The 24,113-nt window shown below is 47.5% G+C and overlaps 1 protein-coding gene across 3 annotated transcripts in view; it reads left to right on the plus strand.

The window, feature by feature from the left end:
- Positions 1-10,619, plus strand: part of Nsmce2 (NSE2 (MMS21) homolog, SMC5-SMC6 complex SUMO ligase) — a 205,070-nt gene extending 194,451 nt beyond the window's left edge. The window contains exons 5-8 of one of the 3 annotated variants that reach the window (XR_009058472.1): positions 1,153-1,253; positions 1,586-1,692; positions 2,475-2,604; positions 10,271-10,375. Coding sequence is in view for 2 of the 3 variants with exons in the window: in XM_057791843.1 (XP_057647826.1) it covers positions 1,153-1,253; positions 1,586-1,692; positions 10,271-10,388 (326 nt within the window). In the remaining variant the exon portion in view is untranslated. Of the gene's footprint in view, positions 1-1,152; positions 1,254-1,585; positions 1,693-2,474; positions 2,605-10,270 lie in introns of all 3 variants that reach the window. The other 2 variants (XM_057791843.1, XM_057791844.1) reach the window with 2 other exon arrangements.
- The last annotated feature ends 13,494 nt before the right edge of the window (positions 10,620-24,113 follow it).

The following is a 24,113-nucleotide window of genomic DNA, read 5'->3' on the forward strand; positions in this document are numbered from 1 at the left end:
CCTCACAGTCATGCGCAGCAGTCCCCAGTGCAGGCCAGCGCTTCAGGGTGGCCTCCAGGTCAGCTGTCTTCACAATGGCGCTGTGACGTCATTAGCCTCGCCACTCTTTCCTTCATACATGCTCCGTGAGACACTGGCACTGTGAGGGGCTGCATGCCAGACAGATACTGGAATCTGCCTTCTCGAAGCTCCTCCTCCTGTCTTCTCCTTTGAAGCCAAACATCTAAGATATTTACAAAACCAGAAAACAGTACACTTTGGTTTGTTCTGGGAAACATAATTACTTTTAACTTTTAAAATGTTATTTATATGAGCCAGGCGTGGTAGCACACGCTGTTAAGTGCACGTCTCAGCCCTCGGGAGCAAAGGCCAGCCTGGCCTACAGAGAGAGTCCCAGGACACTCAGGAGCGTTTCACAAAGAAGTCCTGGCTTGGAGGGGGGAAACAAGCTTTAAAAAAAAGTTATTTTTATTGACACATAATGGGATGGGATTGTTGCAATTATTTTTAAGTGAAGCAATAAATGTACTTTTTAATTCTTTAGTCTTAATAGCTACTACATTAAATATTGATAAATACAACCCATATTTTGAAAAAGTTCCTTGGAGTCCTCAGTAACATCCAAGACCTCAAAGGAGTTCAAATCATACTTTCCAAAGTTTGACGGTTTCTGCACTGTATAGCAGTAGGTCCTGTCTACTGACTGTTTCTCTGAACCAGGAGCCATGTTTGTTTGTTTGTTTGTTTGTTTGTTTGTTTGTTTTCTCCATTTGTCTTGGCACCAAAGCTCCGAAGCAGACTTTTAAATACAACACCTTGCTAGCCCAAAGCCTGTAACTGGACCCTGAAGAGACCAGGTCCCCGACTCTGGCAACCACAGCCTTTGTTTCTAAGCAGTTTGCCCTTACAGATTAATTCTATGAACTTTGTAAAGTCTTATTTTACAGCTCTGGGTCTTGGATTCCTTATCTAAAGCGGGCAGAATTGGGGACCCTTTGGGATCCCAATAAAAGCAGAAGGTTAACTTACGTCTTCCAAGTGCCTGGTGCAGAGGCTGAGGTCAGATAGGCCCTGAGGAACTTCCTGCCCTTCCTGCCTCTCCCTGGCAGGCTCCTGGGCCAAGCAAGCTCACAGCCCCCTTTCTTCCTCTAGACGGTCTGCATGCAGACAGAGAGAATGGATACACAGAAGGAATTGATGAAGATATGATTGTGACCCAGAGCCAGACCAATCTCATCTGCCCCATAACACAGGTATGCCTCCTCTTTCCCCTCAAAGAAAATACAGTTAGGTTAGTTTCACAGGGCCAGAAGGGTTCCCATTTACCTTCTGCTATCTCACTGTGAGGGAGGAAGCAAAGAAAGAAAAGTGATGAGCTCAAATTGTATACCTGGGAGGTTTGTGGCTAAAAAACACATTTATTCAATCATATGCACTAGGGCCTGGGAATAGAGTCAGAGCCCAGAGACCCCTGGAGCCCTGCATTTCCTGATCACAGAGCTAATATTTGGGGCAGGGTGGGGGCGACACAACTTGGAAGTGGATGGTAAGTATACCTGAAAGCCTAATCTCTCCTTAATCGTAGCTGGAAATGAAGAAGCCAGTGAAAAATAAAGTGTGCGGTCACACCTACGAAGAGGAAGCCATTGTTCGCATGATTGAGTCCAAGCACAAGAGGAAGAAGAAGGCCTGGTGAGTGGGTGCTGGAGGAAGAAGAACACCTTGGTGGTCCTCAGGGCATGTCATAGAAAGTCTTCCCTAGTCTGGGCTCTGCCCAGACTGTCCACAAGGAAAGCGGCTTTCTGGCAAGAGCAGTGTTCAGAGGACATTGAAGGTACTTCAGGCACACCATCAAAACAGGAGGAGGAGGCTGGGTTGGAGGCCGTAGATAGCAGGAGTCTAGTGAATCCTGCTGTGTCAAAGGCAGCCAAGGACTAGCTCAGTGCGCGGAGTGCTTACCTAGCATACAGGAAGGCAGCACACAAATTAGGCGCGGACACTCATGCCTGTAACCCAGCAATGGGTGAAGATGGGATTGAGACATTAGAGATTATCTTCAGCCTCACGGAGAGTTTGAGGCCAGTCTGCATGAGACTGATACTCTTGTTTCTCTCTCTCTGTCTCTTTCTCTCTCACACACACACACGCACACACACACATGCACACACATGCACACACAAACAGCAAACCAGAGTAGCTGAGGATCTACAGAACTATGATAAGAGAGACACACACCACCCCTACCAGTGTCTACTTAACCAAGAGGAAATTACCTTACTCTGTGCTTTCTGCTATGACACTTTGTTGTAAACACAGTAACGTAAACCTCCTAAGACAAGCGTTCGTATCCAGTGGTCTGCCTTATCAGAGGAATGCTGCACAGACGGTTTCAAGAAATCCATGGCTAACTCACCCGTGAGAATTTGTTTAACTCGGAATCTTCCGTCCCTTCTCTCCCTACCTCCCAACCCCAGGACCACGGCCCTGTGCCCGTGACGAGAGTCCTCAGTGGGCCACACTGGAGCTGACTGGTTTTGGCATCTCCTGAGCTCTTATCGCAGGAATGGAATGGCAGGTGTGACCGTTCTCAGGCTCTGATAGCAGGTCCCTTTGATGTGTGCTTTGCTTCTGCATCATCCAGACCAAGAATCGGAATTCCCCTCCCCTCCCCATGTGGGTGTGGGCTGAGAAATAGCTCCTAGAGACTGGAGAAGCTCCTTGGCCATTCAGTCAAGTAATTTACAGGATTTATTCTAGAAGAAAAGTTGTTTTGCAGCCTAATGGCTGCCAAACGTAGACCATTAGTTCATCTCTATCTAGCTGTTTTGCATTTCCGCCTCATAGTCCAAATGTGGTATTTCCCTAATGACCTTGACATTTCCCTTTGAGCATAATTTTGTTACTGGACTTCCAAGCCTTCCCTTTCCACTAATTTCTTCCTGGTGTTCCTTCTCACGAGCCAGGAAGGGTCACTGTGCCCACTACGAATGGGTGGAAAGGGCCGGGGACTACAAGGCATGATTCCATTTCCCACCAGCAGCCTCAGGGCCGGCGGCAGAACATTCCCACACATCAGTGGCCCTTTCAAGTATCCACTCCGACTTTCCAGAGCCCTTTGCCTGTTCTGAATTGCTCACCGTACTTGCAAGCACTTAGCACTTGTCATCTAGAGATGCCTTCTTTGCACGTCACGCTTCCATGGTTAGGGTGGCAGACACCCCACAAGTTTTTGTAGTCTAATAGTCACCATTAAGTCCAAGTGGAAGAAGGCTAGAGGTGTATAACGATGACGTTCCTACCAGGCCTGATGCCAGGGAACGGTGAGGGAGTGCTTGTAGGCCAGTCCTCCTAATGTTTTTCCATTGGTCACCCCTTTTTACTAGGTCAGATGTTCCCCCTTTTCTCCTTTCCATGTGTATATGTGTGTGATGTGTTTGCATGTGTGTGTATTCACATGTATGGGTGTACATGTGGAGGGGTGTGCATGTACATTATGCGCACATACATGTAGAGGCCCAATGTTGCTTTCAGGGATCTTCCTTGGTTTCTCTTCCACCTTCCTCTTAGAGATAGGGTCTCTGAAACCCCAAACTTGCAGATACAGGTTGGTCTTACTAGCCAGAGTGTCCCCCTGGAGATCCCTGCTCCCTGTCCCCCTTTCTGAGTTTGGAATTATAGGTGTGGCACCATGGGCTCCAGGGATCTGCCCTCTGGTCCTCCTATTTGCACAGCAAGTGATCTAACCACTGAGCCATTCCCCCAGCCCCCTCAGCCCTGGCTATATATATACATATATGTATATATATAAACATTTGACAACAATAAATTATAAACAAACTTATCCTAAAACAGCTCTGCAACACACACACACACACACACACACACATATATATATATAACCATTTATTAAAGGTAAAAGCAAATCTATATACTAATGAGATAGATGTGTCTGATTTTACATAAAGATAAATATTGACTGAATAGTTGATACTGCAGAATAGAGTATGTTTTTCAGCTGATTAGAACTTTTGATTATTGTCAATGTTGAGAACATCATAAATACATAGAACAAAAATTGGTGGAACTATGTTTACAGCCATTTTAGAAACTGTTGGAAATTTTGTCCTAATTTCAAGCCAAAATTCATTTTACAATTTTTTATGGAAATCTAATTCAGTAACTCACCAATTTGTAAAATCAAACATTCTACTACATTACAATGCAAAGATACAGTGATCTACTCCAATCTGTGGAATAGTCGTAGGAAAATACTGTCTTTTCTGCTGTTAAATCACTGTTTCTATAAGAGCAGAAAACATGTACAGAAAAAAAAACACAGCAATTTATAAGACACAGTTGTCTCAAATCTGAGCCGAGGTTTTCCTTGGCGCTGTGTGGTGCGACAGGGATCACAGCAGATTGCACTCAAGTATTCAGAACCAAAGCTACGATGATGCTGTGTGGCGCAGCGTGGATGCGCATGCGCAGCAGAGAGATGGCTCCGCAGTTAAAAGCACTAGCTGCTCTTCCGCAGGACCCGAGTTCAGCTCTCACACCCACCTGAAGCGCTAGCTCTCAGTGATCCCACGTCCTCTTCTGGCTTTCGTACCAGCATGGCCATGGTGCAACAGACATACCTGCAGGCAAACCTTATAGACATAGAAAATAGCAAAATAATTTTTAACTGTCTTGTTTGGGTTTTTGTTTGATTCTCCTTTTTTGTTTTTGGTTTGGTTTGGTTTTAGTTTTTTGAGACAGTCTCCCTGTGTAGCCCTGGCTGTCCTAGAACTCACTGTGTAGTCCACACTGGCCTTGAACTCCCAGTGATCCACCTGCCCCTGCCTATTGAGTGCTTGGATTAAAGGCATAGGCCTCCACACCCATCAAAAACTAGGTCCTTGACAAGAGCCTCACCGCATCTGGCCAGCTTTCCCTCAGTGGGCAGTTCGTGTGATGGTGGTTACTGTTGGTGGCGGGAAAATGGACCGAGTCCATAGATGATAGAGCAACAAATAGGCCAGAGATCTATGATAGAGGCCAGGAATGTCAGTTTCATTGTTTTCCTCGTCTGTAAATTGACAGTGGTTAGTGTAGTTTTCTTGTCCGTGCATTTGAAACTTGAATGAGATATTTGTAAAGTAGCTAAAGCACCAAGCACACACACAGTGAGGCTCAGTAACCATGGCCCCTTAATCATCGTCTCCAAGCTTTGGCCAGCTTTCACCAACATCTGCCAGCCTTACCCCACAGGCACAGGAGACCTTGTTAAAAAAGGGGGAGCATTAAGAGGAGCCATCCTGGAGTTGAGGAAGTTACCCCAGAAGCAGTGCAGGGGACAGGGGACAGGCCTGTGCTGCTGCCCCTACACCGGGCTCTCTCACAGAGAAGGAGCACATACCTGGGGTGTGCAGCACCCCTGACGAATGTGGCAACGGACTGAAAGTGGGAGAACAGAAAGAGGGGGTGATGACTGCCGTTTCTGTTGAGTGTCCAGACTCAGCTGCTAGCTGCTGCTGGTCTAGAGAGATATAGAAGAGGGAAAGTCTAGAAGGGCTTCTTAGGGGCTAAGTTCAGGCCATCCAAGTCTGAGATCACAGCGGTACAGCTACTTAAACAAATCAGAGGCGCAGGCCTGTGAGCTCTGTCCTGAGAAGGTGACCGAGGTGGCCATAACAATTATGCGGCTCAGAGTATAAAGGTGGGGCAGCTGTCACTGTTTGCCACACAGCTCTGGAGAGGCAAGCTAGGCAGAGCCTTGGCCTGGAAAGAGGTCTCCTCACCACGGCCCCCAGCACCCGGCTTAGATCCTGCAATCAGCTCCAGACAGTTTCTTGTTCATCAGTTACAGCGCCAGAGGTAGAAGCCCCTGTGGGAAGCAGCCTAAACCACACCCAAGTCGAGAGGTGCTACAGTCCCAGGAACCAGTGTCAAATGCAGGGCACACGTGGCAGCAGATTAGAACCCACAGTCTGTACACAGTTTGCTCCATAGGTTTCTGATTCAGCACACAGTGTTGCCATTTCCCATGAAGCGGTATTTAAGAAATGTCTCCGACATATCCTGTTGGAGAACTCTTTCTCCTGTTCCAATTATGTTATGTTACTGGAGTCCCGGGCACACTGTGTTACTGGGTACCATCTGAACTTTCCCAGCATGCTTCAGTCCCTGGAGAGCTTGCCACTGACTTGAGGCGGAATATTCTTGTGGAGCTTTTCACCCTAAGTATATTGTTAGATTTGTTTCCTAAAATATTCCTCTTAATCATAAAGCTATTATCTCACAAGTAAAGCTGCCTGCTGATTTTCATGGTAATAAGCTGTGGCTGATTTTGACACCAGCCGTTTGTTTTGTTTTTCTCGTACTGAGCCGGATCCTCAGCAGTCATTCAAAGTATGTCAGGCAACGTGAAGTGAGCAGAAGTGTGTGATGTCAAAGCAGAATTCCCTTAGCAGCAAGTCACTGGGCCTCTCAAGCAGATTCTTTATCTCTCGAGTGGAAATAACGTCATCAACTCAAAATTCCTGGGACTCGAGAGCTGACAGGGAATTCCTGCCAGATCTGTCGTAGCACATCTCTGGCTGTGGAGAAGACAGGGAGCCAGCTCCTTCAGGCTCAAGCTCATCCGCAAAACTCACATTCAAGTGCCAACTTTGACCGGGCATGTATTATCCCAGCACTGCGGGGAGGAGTAGAAACAGGCAGCCCGGGGCACAGTGGCCGGCCAGCCTAGTGTATACTTAGCAAGCTCTAGGCCATGAAGGACCCTGTCTCAAAAATAAATAAATGTGCTCGTACCCGAGGACGGCTGAGGATGTCCTCTGACCTCCACTGCATGCATACGTGTGCACATGCACACAGCGGCATATACACCTGACGGGAAGCCTGCTGGTGGACAGCGTGAGCAAACAGCTGTGGGGCACTCATGGCTGCCAGTCATCACACTTCTCTCACTGCTCTGGGACACACCACCCTGGACTCGGAGGACACGGGACAGTTGCTCCTGTGTGTAGGTATGACAGGAATCCGCCCAGCTCTTGCTGCCAGAGGTATCTGTACACCCACTTCCTGGAGCTTAGGGATCAGAAACTAGCATTCTTAGGACCCAGATCTGAGCCCCTTGCTACTCACTATGGTGTGTGATCATAAGTTGAGACCGGGGGGGGGGGGGGGGCAGATTCCCGCAGCACCTTGGGACCCTCTGCACCCTGAGGCCTTTCCTTAGTAGATACTGAAGTATGCCCCACGCTGTTAAGGAATGCGCTGCCCTGTGGTTGACCCAGGCTCAGGATCAGCCTCTCCTTCCAGGCCTGTGGGTCTGAGCCCTTCAAGGAGATGATGCGGGAGCTGATGTTGCCACACCTGACTTGCTCACCAGGATGTCCTGGGGATTACGGCCTGATGCTTGGGTTGTGTTGTTTCTCAGAGCAGGAGTGCCCTGATTCAGGCCCGTGACATCATGGCCTTTTCTTGGCCTTTTTAGTTTAAAAACCTTGTTTGTTTCTGTGGGGCGGGGTGGGGTGGGAGACGAGGCTGTACCCTGGTTCCTGTGCTGGCCTCACCTCCAGGAAGTCTCCCCAGAGATGCATTCATGCTGTTCAGTGGTTTGCACCCTGTCACTCGCTGAGCCATCTTGTTTTGAGGAGATGGGACTGGTAGCTATGGTTTAGCACAGCAATGGCTGTGTGGGCATAACCCTTTGCTTTGGCATAAAGGGCCCACTTGATTCTCACTGTGCCAGAGTGTTCCCTCTGTCTGCAGGAAAAACCTTGTGTAGTAGTTTGTACAGTGTCAGTACCAGGGGAGCTGACTGCCAGGGCCTTGCCACTTTTCTGGAGATGCCTCACTGTGTAGCCCAGGCTTGCCTAGAACTTTCTATGCGGTTCAGTCTGGTCTAGCACACTCGATCCCCCCCTCAGCTCTTCCATCTTCAAGTTGTACCTTTGCCGTCAGGTCCCCTAGCCGCCCTTGGAAGTACTGCTTGGTTTGTGTCTCTGTCCCTAGAGCTTGTCTCTGCATGACACAGATCTCACTGAGCTCCAGCCCATCCACATGAGTGTGGGCGCCTCCTCTGCAGCCAAGTGGTATGGTTCCTTCCATCAGCCATTCTCAGAATGCCCTCATTTACTGACTAAAGCCACTGATGTCATCAGGAAGTCCTTCCCCCTCCCCCTCCACTTCCCTCCCCACGGCTTACTCACTGTCTGGCAGATGGAGATAGACCTTGTTCTCAGGAGTCCGTGCTCCTGAGGCCTGGTAGTCACAAACAGAGCCCAGGGCTTTGCCCATCAGGGAAGTTTACTTCCAAAATGCCTGTTCTGCATTTCGGCATCAGGGAAGCCTAGGGAGTGACAGTTCCCGGTTCTAAAACGAGTGTGTGTGTGTCTGCATCATCTCATACCTAGAGATTTCAGAGCACAAGGGACAAGCTGGGGTGGGCAGCTAGGGCTACATAGCAAGACCCTATCAAAAAAACAAAAAACCTCACGTGCTTGAATGTACAGGGCACATTCAGCATTTTAAAATTAATTCCTGTCCTTAAGCTTACCATCCATTGCACCAATGAAAGCCACTGTGCTTCGAAGCCTCCTTAATTCCAATATCAAGACCAAGAAAACCTTTTCTTTCCTATGATCTGAGGAATTGTAGCTCTCAGGTCAGCTTCTCTTCCCTCTGCCTTTTACATTTCTCCTGTGTTTGCTGGCTGTTTAGAGCCATCTCAGGTCCTGGGGCCAAGCTTTGTGTGGGCCAGAGCCATGTTTGTACTTTGGGTTAGGTGGCCCTGCACTGATCACACAGAAGCCCCCTGAATGTGTGAATGGTGCGTGCGTGCACTGGGTCTCTGTGAGTACAGACGGACCAGATAACTTCCCAAGAGAGTAGTGGCCAGTCTAGGAGAACGCAAAGTGGGGGCTGTGGCCATGTGGAATGGGGACCCTGTCCATATTTTAAAGCAGGGGGACCCAAGCTCAGAAAGTTTATCTGGGCTACCAACCAGTAGCTGATTGAGAGAATTCAGGACCTACATGAGCTTGACTCCGAACACTGGAGCCCAGCCCTGCCCAGATCTTGTTCATAGTAAAGAGATCAGGTGACTCAGTCCAAATACTGCCCTGGCTAAGGCCAAGCCGGTCCTTGAACCACACCCTTTTCTGGTGACTCACATTCTTAATTCCCCCACGTCAGGCACCTGGCCAATCACTAATGCCCCTCTCAGTGTCTCCACTGAGAGGCCAAGTGGCATTCAGAGGGACATAGTCCAGGCAGGACTCCTGGCCCCATTCCTTCCCACCGCAGAACAGGGCCCTGCAGTTGCCCGTCTATCTGTCTTCCCTTTCTTTATCCGTCTTGACTTCCATCCATAGGTTCTGCAGGTCTCTCATCCTCGTGTGTGCTAGAATCTGTCTCTGCCAGGGCATGCAACCCTTGCTGCACCTCTGTGGGACACCCAGCAGTTTTCTCTGCTTCATTCATCCCTCTGTCCTCTGTGAAGTAGCATCACACACACACCCCCCCCCCCCCCGCACTATCTGAGAAAGCTCCAGCAGGGGTTGGGGGGGGTGGTGTTCTTTTCATAGTTAAAATGAGATCCAGGGCTGAGGATGATGCAGCTTAGTTGGTAGAGCATTTGCCTGCCGTGCATAAAGCCCGGGTTTGACCCCCAGCACAGCGTATAGCCAGGTCTTGGTGGTACATGCCTGCAATCCTAGCACCTGGGAGATGGAAGCAATAGGAAATTCATTCCCCTCTACGGAGGAAGTTCAAGGACAGCCTGGGCTATGTGAGACTGTAAGTCAAAACAAAACGGAAAATAATAGCAAAATAAAATAATAATCCAAAGTGTCCCCTTGCCCCTGATCTCACCTCCAAATTCCTTCGCTCTCCCTGCAGAACACCTGTCTAAGCCTTGTAGGCAGCCCAGGCCACAGGCGGCCTGTTTCCACCCTTCCTTCCCAGCCGCTCCGACCCTGTGTTCCCTCCACCCTGCATTGCTTCTCTGCTGTTGTGGCATGGTACTTGGCTACTTGGTGACTGCCTGCCTCCTGTGACAAAGCAAGCTCCTAGTTGTAGGTGCCGCTTCACACATCCGCTTGCATCCCCAGCTCCAAACCAAGCCGCTCTTGAATAGGGCGTTTGCATGCCTCTGAGTGTCGAGGGGTTTGTCTTTGTTCCGGTTCTTTCATAAACTGGTCTCGTTTCAGCGCCTGACTATGAAGTTAGCGCTCAAGGCCTGGAACAGAGATGGACTGACAGTTTGCTTTCTCCCTCACAGCTGCCCCAAAATTGGCTGTAGTCACATAGACATGAGAATGTCGGATCTCATCCCAGATGAAGCCCTGAGAAGGGCAATCGAGAGCCACAACAAGAAGAAAAAACGCCACTCTGAGTAGGAACAAGCCCCCCTGCCCACAGGGATGCCAGCAGCCTACCTCCACCCCAGCCTCCTGAGAGTGAGCTTAGAACGCAATTCAGGGCTGACTGACCAGCACGCTGCGTTTAGGGTAACACCTGATGGCTAATTTAATTGAATGCATTTTCAAGTTACGAACTAAAACACAAGTACATTATACTCTTTATTTTCAAGTGCTCTGGAGTTTTAAATAAAACTTTGATAATCCTCAGCATGTCCAGTCTGTATTTCTTCCAGTGCATAAGGGGTTCCTAAGGTACAGATCTTCTTTGTCGCTCCTGCTTCTGAATGGTTCTTATAATTGTTTCAGCGGAAACATGTCTTTGGGGTGGTAATTAAAATAGAAAAGCAGAGAATCACGCCAACCGAGCAGCAAGCAGTTTCTGTAAGCAAAGCCAACAGCAGCATCTGGTTGTGAAGTGAAGCCAGCGGACCCTCCTATGTACTCGGCGTGACTGACAGTGCTGTTGTAGATGTTTTCATTTGTTGTGAGTTTCTGAATGGTGTGGAATGTCCCAGGACCACACTCCCCAGGGCAACTGTAGGTAATGCCATAATGTAAGCTTGGCTGCATCCCTAGGAGGGCCTCAGGTGTCACATGGGAAGCCACCACATCCTGAGCACTCTGCTGATCTCACCGCAGGATGCTACTTGCCGGTGACTTCATCCTCTGGGCTCTGTCTCTACAGTTCATGGTGTCTTCAGCAACAGCGACTTATCTTAAGCTTCTTGGGGCAGCGAAGGGGAATAGCAACAGCCTATAGTGTTTAGGGAAGCTCTTGGACAATCCTAACTAACGATGTTAGTTTATGGCTCTTGTGAGGAGCGGTATCGGCCAGATGGAAATTACTTACTTGAACTCTGTATGTATATGATATGTATACACAGACCTGTAGTTTTCGGTAGGAAGATATGACTTTTTCAGACATGTCTATTATTTTATGCTCATCTGTGTTTATCTTTGCCCATTCCCTACTTCAAGTCCTCCATTCTTCCCTTTTCCTCCCTCAAATCACTTGTGCCCTGTCATTCCCCACCCTTTCTCTCTCTCTCTCCTGTTTCCCTCCCCCACCATGGTCCCTCTTTACTTCCCTGGTTTCTGCAGTCACTCCAGGTTGCACACTTACATCTGAAGATTTGGAACTAGGAGCCTCAAATGAGAGACCAAACGTTTGTCTTTCTTGATTAATACGATCTTTTCTATTTCCATCCATTGACCTTCAGGTTTTGTTTTCTTCTTTACAGCTAAGTAGTATTGCACAGTGACAAGTACCACGTTTTTTTTTTAATTTATTTATTTATGTAGACAACATTCTGTCTGTGTGTATGCCTGCAGGCCAGAAGAGGGCACCAGACCCCATTACAGATGGTTGTGAGCCACCATGTGGTTGCTGGGAATTGAACTCAGGACCTTTGGAAGAGCAGGCAATGTTCTTAACCTCTGAGCCATCTCTCCAGCCCTAAGTACCACATTTTCATCATCCATTCCTCAGCTGAAGGAGATCTATATTGTTCCGTTACCTAGTTATAGGGGATAGAGCCGCAGCAATCAGTGCTGTATCTGTGGGGTCTCAGGTCAAGTCCCTTGGCGGATGCTGAGGAGGGGTGTAGCTGGGATTTAATTTTAGCTGCTTTGGGACTCCCCACACTGATTTCCAAAGTGGCTCTACCAGTTCCAACCCCACCCTGCCCCACATCCTCCCCAGCATTTGCTCTCTGTTGTTTCATTGATTTTCCCCATTCTGACTAGAGGAAGATGAAATTGATTTGACATTTCTCTAGTTGCTAAGGACAGTGAACACGTTTTGAAATATTTCTTAGCCGTATTTTCCTTGTTTTGAGAACTCTGTTCAGATCCTAAGCCCATTTTTTCCAATGGTTTGTTCTTATTTTTGTTATTTTAAGATTTATTTTAATTGTTTTACTTGTGTGTATGTGTCTGTCTGTGTGTCTGTTCAGGTATACCACATGTATAGGTGGCTATGGAGGCTAGAAGTGGGTGTCAGATGCCCTCGAGCTAGAACTATAGAGGTCCTTGTGAGTCCCCTAATGTGGTTGCTAGGAACTGAATTCAGGTCCTCTGAAAGAGCAGCAAGTGTTCTTAACCACTGAGCTGTCTCTTCGGCCCCTCATTTGTCTTCGTATTTAATTTTTTTTGTTTTGTTTTGTTTTTGATTCTCACTTTTTTTAGTTCTTTATATGTTCTGGATATTAAGACTATGTCAGATGTATGGCTGGCAGAGATTCTCTCCCATTCCATAAGCTTCCTCTTCACTAGGTTGGTTGCATTGAACTGTGCAGATGGTACCGGGAGATGCCAAGAGAGGGAAGCAACCAGTAGTCCTACCCAGCTCTGAACCTTACCACAACTCAACATGCCACAGTATCCTTAAGGATGTATTAGTGACACACATACATTGGCAGAAACCAACAACTTTTAAACCGGACTTAAGACCCAGTTGACAAGATGGAAATCCTGACTGGTGCTAGAAACCTAGCCTCCCCAGGACCAGTGAGGCCATGGACCTGGAGAGAATGTAAACCCACCACTTCACTAAACCAGCATCATCCCCAACTGCATTCCAAATATTTGTCTTTATACCCACAGATAAGGTCTCTTTGAGGAAACTTCTCCTTGATTGCTGGGTGGTGGTGGTGCACGCCTTTAATCCCAGTACTCAGGAGGCAGAGGAAGGCGATCTCTGTGAGTTTGAGGCCAGCCTGGTCTACACGAGAAACCCTGTCTCAAAAAAAAAAAAAAGAAAAAGGAAAAAAGAGAGAGAAAAAGAAAAGAAACTTCTCCTTGCAGCCGATGGAGACCATTATAGAAAACCACAACCAATCAAAATGCAGAGAATAAGTATGCCCAGGGTGGCCTTGAACTCACAGAGACCCATCTGCCTCTGTCTCCCAAATCCTGGGATTAAAGGTGTGTGACACCACTGCCTAGCTTCTAGTGACTGAGTTTTGCCTTCTGATCTTTAGACAAACTTTATTTATTAAAACATAAATACCACTATGTATAGGCATAAATATAAACGTAACAATTAAATAGAAGCCATGAGTTTGAGAGAGGGCAAGGTGGGGATACATGGAAAGAATTGAAGGGCGGAAAGAGAAGTGGGGGAAATTATATAACTTTTAATTAAAGAGATTTCCCAGCCCTATCAGTCTCTGCATTAACAGGACTAAGATCAGCAGGTACATGTGTTTGACAGAGAGAACTGGGCCTGGTGATACGCAGCAGTGATCCCAGTACTCAGGAGGACCCGGAGCTGGAGACCAGCCTAGGCTGCCTAGCAAGACCCTGTCTTCCATGAATAGGTGAATGTCAGTTAGACTCTTCCATCTCATTCTGATTGTGTGAAGAGTGCTGGTCTGCTGACCCCCTCGGCAGCCCTTTTAATCTACTGGACTGCTTAATTAAGCCCTGGGAAGCATACATTGCACCCAGGAAAGCATGAACAAGGGCTGATGTTTCTTGAGTGCCAAGTATCAGCGCCCGTCATCTTCCAGCCCACCTAGTGGCCGCTGTTCCCGCTTTTCAGCGCTAAGATGCAAAGACATTGTCAAGAATGACAGCTCAGAAGCGACTGGGTTGGGACCAGAACTTAAGGACTGGACCCCTAATCTCCTGCTTCCTTCTTCCTTAAATATTTACTTAGTGTCCGAAAACGTGTTCAGAGGAAGGCGGACTGGGGGAGGAGAGCGGGGAGATGGGTGAACGAGAAGTGCGATGACACACGAATGAAGATGCCGTGGCTTTGCATTCTAGAAAGAAGTTAATAAATGAAAACATCCAAAACCACATTTAAAACTAAAGCCTTTGTAAATACATTAGTGAAAATAAGCCTGATTAAAATGCACCCAATAGAGGTGTGGCCTGCTCAAGGTCGGGGCCAGGAACTGTAAACAGGCCTTCTAGTCGAAAAGCACGCTCTAAACAGAAATGTTTAACGCATTTTCTTAGGATTCAAAATAAATAGAGACATTCCATTTCCTGCAAACCGGGAGATTGTGAGTTTCCTAATGGGCTTTATCTGAATCGGGCTTTCCTGAGGAAATGATTATGTTTAAGCCAGAACAAACACACTTCTCTTGGAATGTGACTCTTTTGTGCAATGCTTGGTTTAGCAGATAGGAGCCAGCACACAAGGCTTGCCTAAGATTCGATGTCCATCTTCCCAGCTCTTTCCAAAGAGAGGTCTGTATATTGCTGCAGATACTTTATCAGCTGGAAAAAGTCCCAAATAACACCATTCCTCTTCCTAGCAAGGGTTTGCCTTTGCCAGTTGTAGGATGTGGAATGTGCACTGGTCTGTCTGTTTGTCTGTCTGTCTCTCTCTCCTTCCTTCCTTCTTTCCTTTCTATCTTCCTTCTTTCTTTTTTCTCACTATGTATATATCTTTGGTTTGACCTGAACTAATAAAGATCCTCCTGCCTCTGCTTTCCAAGGGCTGGAATTAAAGACATGCACCACCACACCAGAGGATCATTTTCTTTGAAGGTTTATAATCTGATTGTCAGTCACAGTTTGGCATGTGTATTAAATGTCTGGTTACAAGAGTTTCCAAAAACACTGGAACTATTTCTTCATAATTCTTTCATATTTTTCCTGGTGTGTGTGTGTGCCTATTTGTAATACCATCCATCATTCAAGAGGCTGAGGTAGGAGAATCACTCAGTGGGAGTTTGAGACCAGCCTGAGCAATCTCCCTAGTGTGACTCTGCCTCAAAAAGAAGGAGGGGGAGGAGAAAGAATCTGGTTTGGAATGGAATACACGTCTGTAATCCCATTAATTTGGAGGCTGAATCAGGAGGAACACAAGTTCAAGGCCATCCTGGCAGTTTACCAAGCCCTTGTTTCACAATAAAGTAAAAAATTAACGGGATGCGCATCTCAGCAGTAGAGCACGAACTATACGCTGCACGACCTCACGCTGCGGGTGCAGACCTGGTACGGCAGCAACAGAATTCAATACAGAAATCCCCTGAAAGGGAGCAGTTCCTAATCAGAGTTGAGATAGGAAAAAGTGCATTTCTTTCCAAGGACAAGTCCAAATCCCGCTTGCAACAGAGCGAGGCCCTGTGAGAGGACTCACTAGCTCCATCTTTTGGGTATTAATTACTAAGATGCGAACAAATGTGTAGTTGTCACTTTTTTCTTTAATCGCTAGCTCTTTGAAAAACCTTCCAACTTGGTGAGCTTTAAACATTACCAGAAAAGCCAACAGCTTAGACAGTCTCCCCACTCCCCATAGAAAACTTCACACGGATGGTCCAGCTGGACCCTGCTCCTGCGGCAAGTGCTGTCCCAGCTGCGATGCCCCTGACATGAACAGGGAACTGCCGGACTCAAGGGAACCGCTGAGACCACTGCCTTCAGGTTATCACCCAACTAATCCTCCTTGGAACCCCAGAGGTTGCTAACGCTCCAGTTTACAGGTGATTAAACGGAGGTTCAGTTTTATCCTTTGCCCAAGGACACGGCCTTGTGTTTGGTTAATCCCAGACAGGAACAGAGAGCAGCAAGGGTTCACACAAAGCTCTGTGCCTCAGGGCCCACATCTCAGCTAACCACCTCCCTCTCTTAACTCCCACACAGTGGTTTCTGAGACCAGCCCCCACCCCCAGTCTGGTGCCGAGTTCTCTATTTGCTCTCTCTTTTTTGCATAGACCCACCTCCCTTGCCTCACGTGACTCTCCTCCAGCCTTTAGGGGCTCCTGATTCTAATCTTGCCCTGCCCATGTTAATCTTCTGAATCCCTATTGGATAGTGCCCTGCCCATGTTAGTCTTCTGAATCCCTATTGGATAGCGCCCTGCCCACGTTAGTTTTCTGAATCCCTATTGGATAATGCCATTTTGCATCTTCCTACTCTTCACTCCTGTGTCGTCCTTCCCCCCAACCCCCACATTTCAGCTCCCTTCCAGCCTCCTGCTGCAGTTTGACCTGCACAGGGGACCCAGAGTGCATCCGTTCCAGTTCTAGGCTTCGCCCATAAACATTGAAGATTCAGATATTTGCCTAAGTTCTTTTTAACAACTCTAAGATCCGTGTTACGTTTACAATGAATTGGTCTTGGAGGAACTCCTCAGGCCTTTGGAAGGAGAGCAGGGACTTTAGTACATTTGAAGCGAATGTGTACATTGGATACTTGACTGTTATTCAGTAAATATTTGCAAGGCCTACTTTATGCCGTGTTTCGTGCTAGTCTGGAACGGCACTTAAATTCCCCTTCCAAAGGGCTTTTCTTAGTTGGCACAGACACTGAAACAATTAAATTCCAGTAGCTCAGTCGTAGCGCTCTTATCTGGCATGTTAAAAACCCTTTATTAGATCCCCAGCATGCATAAAAGAATAAGCCAGTTAATTTAAAAAGTGATATAAAAATAAAGACTGACTATGTAGCTCGGCCGATAGAGCTTGCCTACTGTCACAGCGGCGGGTCTGGGTTCTAGCCCAGCCAGCAGAGTACCCATGCTCCATCACCCCCAGCCTTGGACCCAGGCTCCATCACTCCCAGCCTTGGACCCAGGCTCCATCATCCCCAGCCTTGGACCCAGGCTCCATCACCCCCAGCCTTGTTTTTACTGTCCTCTGGACTCCTAGTCAGCATCTCTAGATTCTTTGTGAGCCGGCAACCATAACTAGCCAGCTGCCCAATGTGGGCCTCCTGCAGGCATACAATCACAAGCAACAAAGGACACAAATCTGTGGGCATCCATGAGCCCTCATCGTGTGAATTGTGTTGTCCAGTGGAGGAGTCCAGAGGCCAGAACCTCCCAGGTCAGGAGAAGAAGAAAAGAGAGCCGCTTGCAGGAGGACCAGCCTGAGAGACGCACCATGGTCTGAGTCATCAGCAGGGCCTTTGAGGAAAGCACCTGAGGCAGGGGAAGAACCGCAAGAAGAGCCCGAGGAACAAGAGCATTTCACTCCACCCAGAACAGTTGCTTTTCCTGCTTGTCAGTGAAAAGTTTCCGCACTCCTATAAACCTCTCGGCTGACGCAATAATCCAAATTGGACTAAATCAAACCGGATTAGAAAAAGTCCAGGTTTGATAGGTACCACGTTCCTGGGTGGCCTTCCAGCCCCCGGGAGAGGAGACAGAAAGGAAGACTGGAAAACCATGCATTTGTTCTCTGGGGGGCAGTTTAAATACCCTGTGGGCATGTTCTTGGGGATGGAGTCTAGGCTGAGGCAGCTCCAGGGGAAAGGAAGGGGGCTTGGGGTGGAGCTTCCATCCAAACATTCTTTGGACATATAGATGGCAGGGCCTGGGGTAATGCTTCCACCCAAACAGTCAGAGGGGAAAACTTTGTCATTTGTGGGCTACCTGATAGAGTGGGGCAAAGTGAACCCTAGAATAAAGGATGCTCTTGCATTTACTAACGGTATTTATAGATGACCTCAAAGGGGGGAAATAAGCAAATGCGAGGAGGGCCAGCCTGTTAATAGCTGAAAACCCGGATCGTTTGTTACAGCAACTGGACTCCGTTAGTGCCGCAACAAATACCCAGCTCCAGTGCCTGCAGTCCCCAAATTCAGAAGGTTCCGGCGGGGCGGGTGGGGGGGGCTCAAGGTTGTCCTCTGCCACACAACAAGTTTGAGGCTAATCTTGGAACTGTAGGATTGTGGTAAAAAAAAAAAAAAAAACAACAAACAAAGAAGAAGGAAGAGGAAAAACAAGGTCTGATATCGAAGCAAAAATTCCAGGTATGCAAAGAAACAAACAAATATAGTTATGATGAAGAAAGATGCAATAGAAAGAGGTGAAGACATGACACAAATGACGGAGTTAGACAGCGAGGACGTCAGCTGTTGAATGCAGATACCATAAGCCCGTAAATGTAGAGGAAAGTGTGAGAATGTAATGAAACACCATGGAGAAAAACAATAACAATTCAAATTTTTAGATATAAAAAGGATATTGACAATGAAACACGCCTTGGATGGATGTGTTAGTTTTAATTGTCAGCTTGGCATACTGCAGGAAGAGAGAGTCTCAGGGATGGAGTATCTCGATCTGGTTGGTCTTCAGACAAGACAATGAAGAACAGTATCTTGATTGCAGGATTAAGGTACGAAGGCCCTCCCACTCTCATTGGTGCTGTGCCCTGGCAGGAAATCCTGGATTCTGTGAGGATGGGGAAAGCTAGCTGAGCAAGCAGAGTGTATCCTCCTCTGCTCTTGACCATGGATGGGGCATGAGTAGCTGCTTCAAGCTCCTGCCTGCCACCTTGAATTCCTGGCCGTGATGGACTGTAGAACCTGGAACTGTGAGCCAAATAAAACCCTTTCTCCCTTGGGTTGCTTCCATCAAGGCGTGTATCCCAGCAACAGGAAAGGAGGCTGAGACACTAGGGGGAAGCAGATTTGCTCCCAAGGTAGAAAGAGAAGAGAGTCTGGCGCTACAGTAATAGAAGCTCCACATTGAAATACAATGGTGAGGTGGGGCGGGGAGTGAGAGCATAAGAAGAACAGAGCGCCACTGAACCCCAGCACACCAGGCACCCTACTATACATGACTTGGACTTCCCAGAGAAGATAGGAAAACAGGAAAAAAAAATGCTTGAAGTGATAAAATACAGTATTTATTAAAGCGACTACCAGATCTTACTGTTAACAAAAACTTGTCTCCTATAAAACTGCTTTCACTTCGTGTTTCAATATCTTGTATTCATCTTCAATATCATGTATTCCCTTGTAAGCCTAGTGCTTTTAATATTTTTATTTATTTTTAAGCAATAGCTCTTGAAGCCCAAGCAGTTCCCACATGCTCCTGTTGCCATGCCTTCCCTGCCATGATGGACTATACTCTGGCACTGTGAGCCAAAAAACAAAACACAAAAACGCCAAAAGCTTTCTCCTTTAAATTACATTTGTTGGAGTATTTGGTTACAGCAACAGGACCAGAACTAAGACAAAATAGGGTAGTGGAAATAAATTTTTTGTGTAGATCTTATGCAACAGTTTCCTCTGAGATTAAAACATTTCATCCTGCAAGAAAACCCTTACATCAGGAAGGAACACAACTCAAAATAGCTTCAGGAAGTCCCTGAAACTGACCAGATTCACCAGGCTCCTCCTGGCCAGAGTAAGCAATAAAAGATGGGATTCCTGCCAGGGTGGTGGTGGCAAATGTTTTTATTTCCAGCACTCAAGAGGCAGAGGCAGGTGGATCTCTGTGAGTTCGAGGCTAGCATGGTCTACCAAGCTAGTTCCAGAACAGCCAGAGTTACAGAGAAATCCTGTGTCTGAAAAGAAAAAGGGAGAAAGAAAGAAAGAAAGAAAGAAAGAAAGAAAGAAAGAAAGAAAGAAAGGAAGAAAGAAAGAAAGAAAGAAAATTATACCAGAAGAATGTGTAACTAACACCGTTACGATTTCTCGCAGACCTGAAGTATTAGGCATCAATGAGAACTCCTCTGGCACTTTTTGCAACCATTAGTCCATTCATCCAACAGCCTGGGTGTAGATGGGGAAACTGATGCCAAGACAATCATCTTGGCCAAGGCCAAGCAACAGGGTTGAACTAGACCACACACACACACACACACACACACACACACACACACTAAAGCAGCACCAGTATGCGGAGGATGCAGCAGAAGAAAGCTGGTTGGGTGGGACAGGCCACAGAACAAATGTGGAAAGCCCTTAAGGGAACCCCATGCATGCCCAGCCCAGCATCTCTGCCCATAGAGGGAGTCCCCGACCTGTCTGGACTACTTCCTTTTTTTTTTTTTTAAGTGAGTTCGGTTCATTGTGGCCTAGGAAGAGTCATAGACAGGAGATGAGGGATGGAAGACAGGAAAACACATCCCAGCTCTCTGCCCTGCATTTGCCAATAACTGCTCCTCATATCCTTTCTGTTTGCTTTTTTGTTTGAGGGTTTGGTTATGTAACTCGGGCTGATCTTGGAAACCCAATAACCCCTGCCTCAGTCTCTGGACCTTCTGGACCTCTTCTTGGTTCTGTGATTGAAATTTGAGTTTGAAATTTATGCCCTGGCAATGCTGAAGCATGCACGGGCAGCCCATATATGGCGGTTCTGTCGAACTTGTCCATGTTGGGTTTCACGGTCTACGTTGATGAGGACAACTGACCAGGTCTCTTCCTAGATTCTGCAATTAAATGGAGAGTAAATGTGTGCTTTAGGTTCCAAGACACATTTCTTGCAACCAGTGGCTGGTTTGTCATTTCTTAGACAAGAAACGGGACTTCTCCATCCGCGAAGGGGAGAGAAGAATCTACATCATTGATGCAATTCTTCTGCTAGATATCAGAGCAAACCCATGATTACATGGTCTAAGGTATGGGGAATATCTGAAAAATGGGGCACAGCCCCTAGTGTTCCCTCAGAACAGACCAGAGGATTAGCGCTGTCTTACAGACATAAGATCATCCGTGGACTCTCTTCCCTTCCCCCTCCCTCCACCTGCCTGCCTGTCTATCCCAGCCAACCCTAGGACAGAGCCTCGAAGGCCCTGTCTTCTGGCTCCCTCCTGTGTATCCTGCTCCCTGACCCAGCGTGATGTCAGGACTCACTATCATGTGTTCTTGCTGCCCTCCCAAGTGTCATGCCTTTCCTGCCACAAGGGAGAGATAACGCCCAATGAGACTCTTAACCAAAACACAGCTTCTTCCCTCCTTGTCCGTGACAAGAAAAGAAACTAACACGCAGGGTTTGAGCCACCCTCCAATCCTCCACCCACTGAGAGGGAGGCTCGGCTAATATTTCGGTGTGCGTGGTGCAATGTACTAGACTGTGCTTCCTAAAGATCGTCTGTTTCGGGGCTCCCATCAGATCTGGCACCACGTGTGCCTTACTCACTTCGCTGTTTGGAATGACATCAACTGGCCCACTTTTTAAAAGCTTTCTCCTAAATAACAAAACACATGGAATTACCAGTATGTCACTCGACATGCAGCATATGTGATATAGTAGAAGAAATCTATGCTTTCCTATTTTCTTTCTCCTTTTCTTTCTTTTCTTTTTCTTGGACGGGGTCTTATGTATCCAGCTTTGCCTCAAATTCATTTTGGGTTTTTCCTTTTCATTTCTTTTTTGTTTGTTTGTTTTGCTTTTTTGTTTTTCCGAGACAGGGTTTCTCTGTAGCTTTGGAGCCTGTCCTGGAACTAGCTCTTGTAGACTAGGCTGGCCTCGAACTCACAGAGATCCACCGGCCTCTATCTCCCAAGTGCTGGGATTAAAGGCGTGTGCCACCACCACTGGCCAAATTAATTTTATAAATGAGACTGACCTTGAACTTCTGATCTTCCTGCCTCAACCTCCCAAGTGCTCTAGGCTTGCAAGTACGTGTCACCACCGTTGGTTTGTGGAGTGCTGGAAGGGATCCAAGGCTGGGCAAGTACTCTAACAAGGCTAGAAACATGAATGCCAGGCAACGCTTCGCCAAGCTTTAGCTCCAGTCTGGTGTTTATGAGGCACCTAACATCATCCCGGCTGTCCGCTCTAGGGTTCTTGCAGGGGTGGGGCCCAAACCTTCCCCACTCACCAGGGCTCCCCTACAGCCCTCCCTCCACACTCTACCCAGCAAGGAAACTAAGAAGTCCCTTGAGAGCACGCTGATGCCAGCAGGGAGGAAGTGTTGGCTAGCCATCAAGGTGGGCTAGCCCGCCCACTGCGGCCAGAATTTCAGCGCTGACTTCCACAAAGAGTGGTTTGTGCTGACCAGTTCATCTGAGTTCCACATGAGACGTGTAAGCCAGACACATGCCTTGTTGGGGAGCCCAGCATTGCCCACCCTGGGTCCCGCCACCTGAGCTCAGTTGTGAGTTTCAGCCACCCTCCCAATCAGTGACCATGAACTCACCGGTATGTCCCTACAGGATGTGTTGAAGTAGGTGACATCCCCTGCCAGCCTTTGGCACTTCACAAGGAAAAGACAGCTTGAGTCCTCAGAGCCCTTGCAGGCTGCAGATCTATTTTCCCCGTGGCTCTGTTTGCCTTTGAAGTAACGCGTGACTTGTATTGAGCACCATGTCGAGGGAGGCTGTTTAATGTCAGCCAAAGAAAACAAGCCAAGGGTGCACTGACAGCTGGCTGGTGGCTTATGATTCACCTGAGGACAAACTGAAACCAGGCTGCTTTCAAGGGGCTGCCACCGAGGGTACATTCAATCCCCAGATGGGCTTTTCCCTGTGCGACCTGGGCTTACCACATCTCCCAGGTCACTTCGGCTCTGCGAAGGTGGACTCTCAGAAGCAACATTTGGGGAAGTAGAGGGTTCTTTGAACAGCTGGACCTCCAGATGCCAAGTGCCAGCTTCGCATTCTGACGGGTGGTAACCCAAGGTGGCTTCCATCAGCTTCTCCCCTCGGAGCTTTTGAGTGGAAGTGTGGTCCTCTAATTTGCTTGCCTCTTGGAACTATATCCAGGTTGAACGAAACATTGCGCAGAGCCGGGGCGGGATCTCTGGAGCAGGGCTTATGAAGTTGGGTTGGAGTGCATGGGTGGAGGCCTACCGTGCTTTCAAACAGCTGGGTCCTGCCCTTGAGTTCACCAGGATGCGTGAAGACTATTCAAAGTACCAGCCTGCTTCGAAATGGGATAGCTTGGGGGGTAGGCAGGGAGGAATCAGGACTGGAGTGAAGTGTTGTGAGTTAGATATTGATTCAGTGCTCCCCCCCCCAAGATGCATAGACTGGAGTCTAGGCCCCCAGAGTGGCTTACTGGGAAGTGAGGCCTGGAGGGAGGTCTTCAGCCCTTAGATGAAGTTGTGAGTACCCATCTGTCTCTTTCTGTCTTCCTGTTCCAAGATGTGACTTCTTCCTTCTGCTGTTATCCACGATGAGGTGACAGAGCCAAGTAGAGAAGGGAAGACCCGTTCTGTTTTTACTAGTGTTGAGAACTATGAACTGGATAAACTCCTTTGCCCTACAAAATTAGCGTGTCTGGGGTATTTTGTTATAGTAAAGACAAGTAAATGCAAGGGTTAATTTTCTATATAAATGCACAGACTCTCTCCATGTAACTTGGTCTTTTTCAAGATAATTGTGAAAAGTTAATTGTGTTTCCAGGTCAGTGAAATCCTTCAGGATACAGTACTCAGGAAATACTTTACAGATTGATTTGGCAATGAAAAGGGACTGATTTGGAGAGGTAGGAGCAAGCAACATAAGCCCAGAAACTGCTCCCAGGGCGGGGCGGAGGGTGGGGGAAAGTATTAGGAGGGCAAAGATCAAACAAATGAGAACACGGGTTCCTCTTGGGGATTCCAGCAGAAGGACCCAGGAATGACAGTGAACACACATTTCTGTGTGGGTCTTCAGGGTCTGTAGAAACATTAGGCATGTCACATGGTTCATTTAGGAAACAATGGGCAGCAGAAAACTCAGTTTTAAAGAAAAAAAGAGAGAAAAATAAGGGAAAGAGGAGGAGAGATGAGAAAAGGGCAAAGTAAAGCATAAGTTAAAGAACCCAGGGACAGTTAAGTCACAAAAATCTAGAAGGAAGCTGTGCTGAGATTTAGTAAACTTTTCTCATCTGAAAAGGGCCCTGTGGGGTCTGAACGGAGTCGCCTCTGCCATCTGTCTTAGTGACTTCACTGTGTTTCTCTTCCCTGTGACTAAATACCTGAACGAAGTGGTTCCAGAAGAAAGGGTTGGTTTTGGCTCACAGCTGATAGGGGGAAGGCATGGTGGGCAGGAGTATAAGGGGCCAGTGATGTCGCACATACA

This window comes from Chionomys nivalis, chromosome 17, assembly GCF_950005125.1.
Source record: "Chionomys nivalis chromosome 17, mChiNiv1.1, whole genome shotgun sequence".
NCBI lineage: Eukaryota > Metazoa > Chordata > Mammalia > Rodentia > Cricetidae > Chionomys > Chionomys nivalis.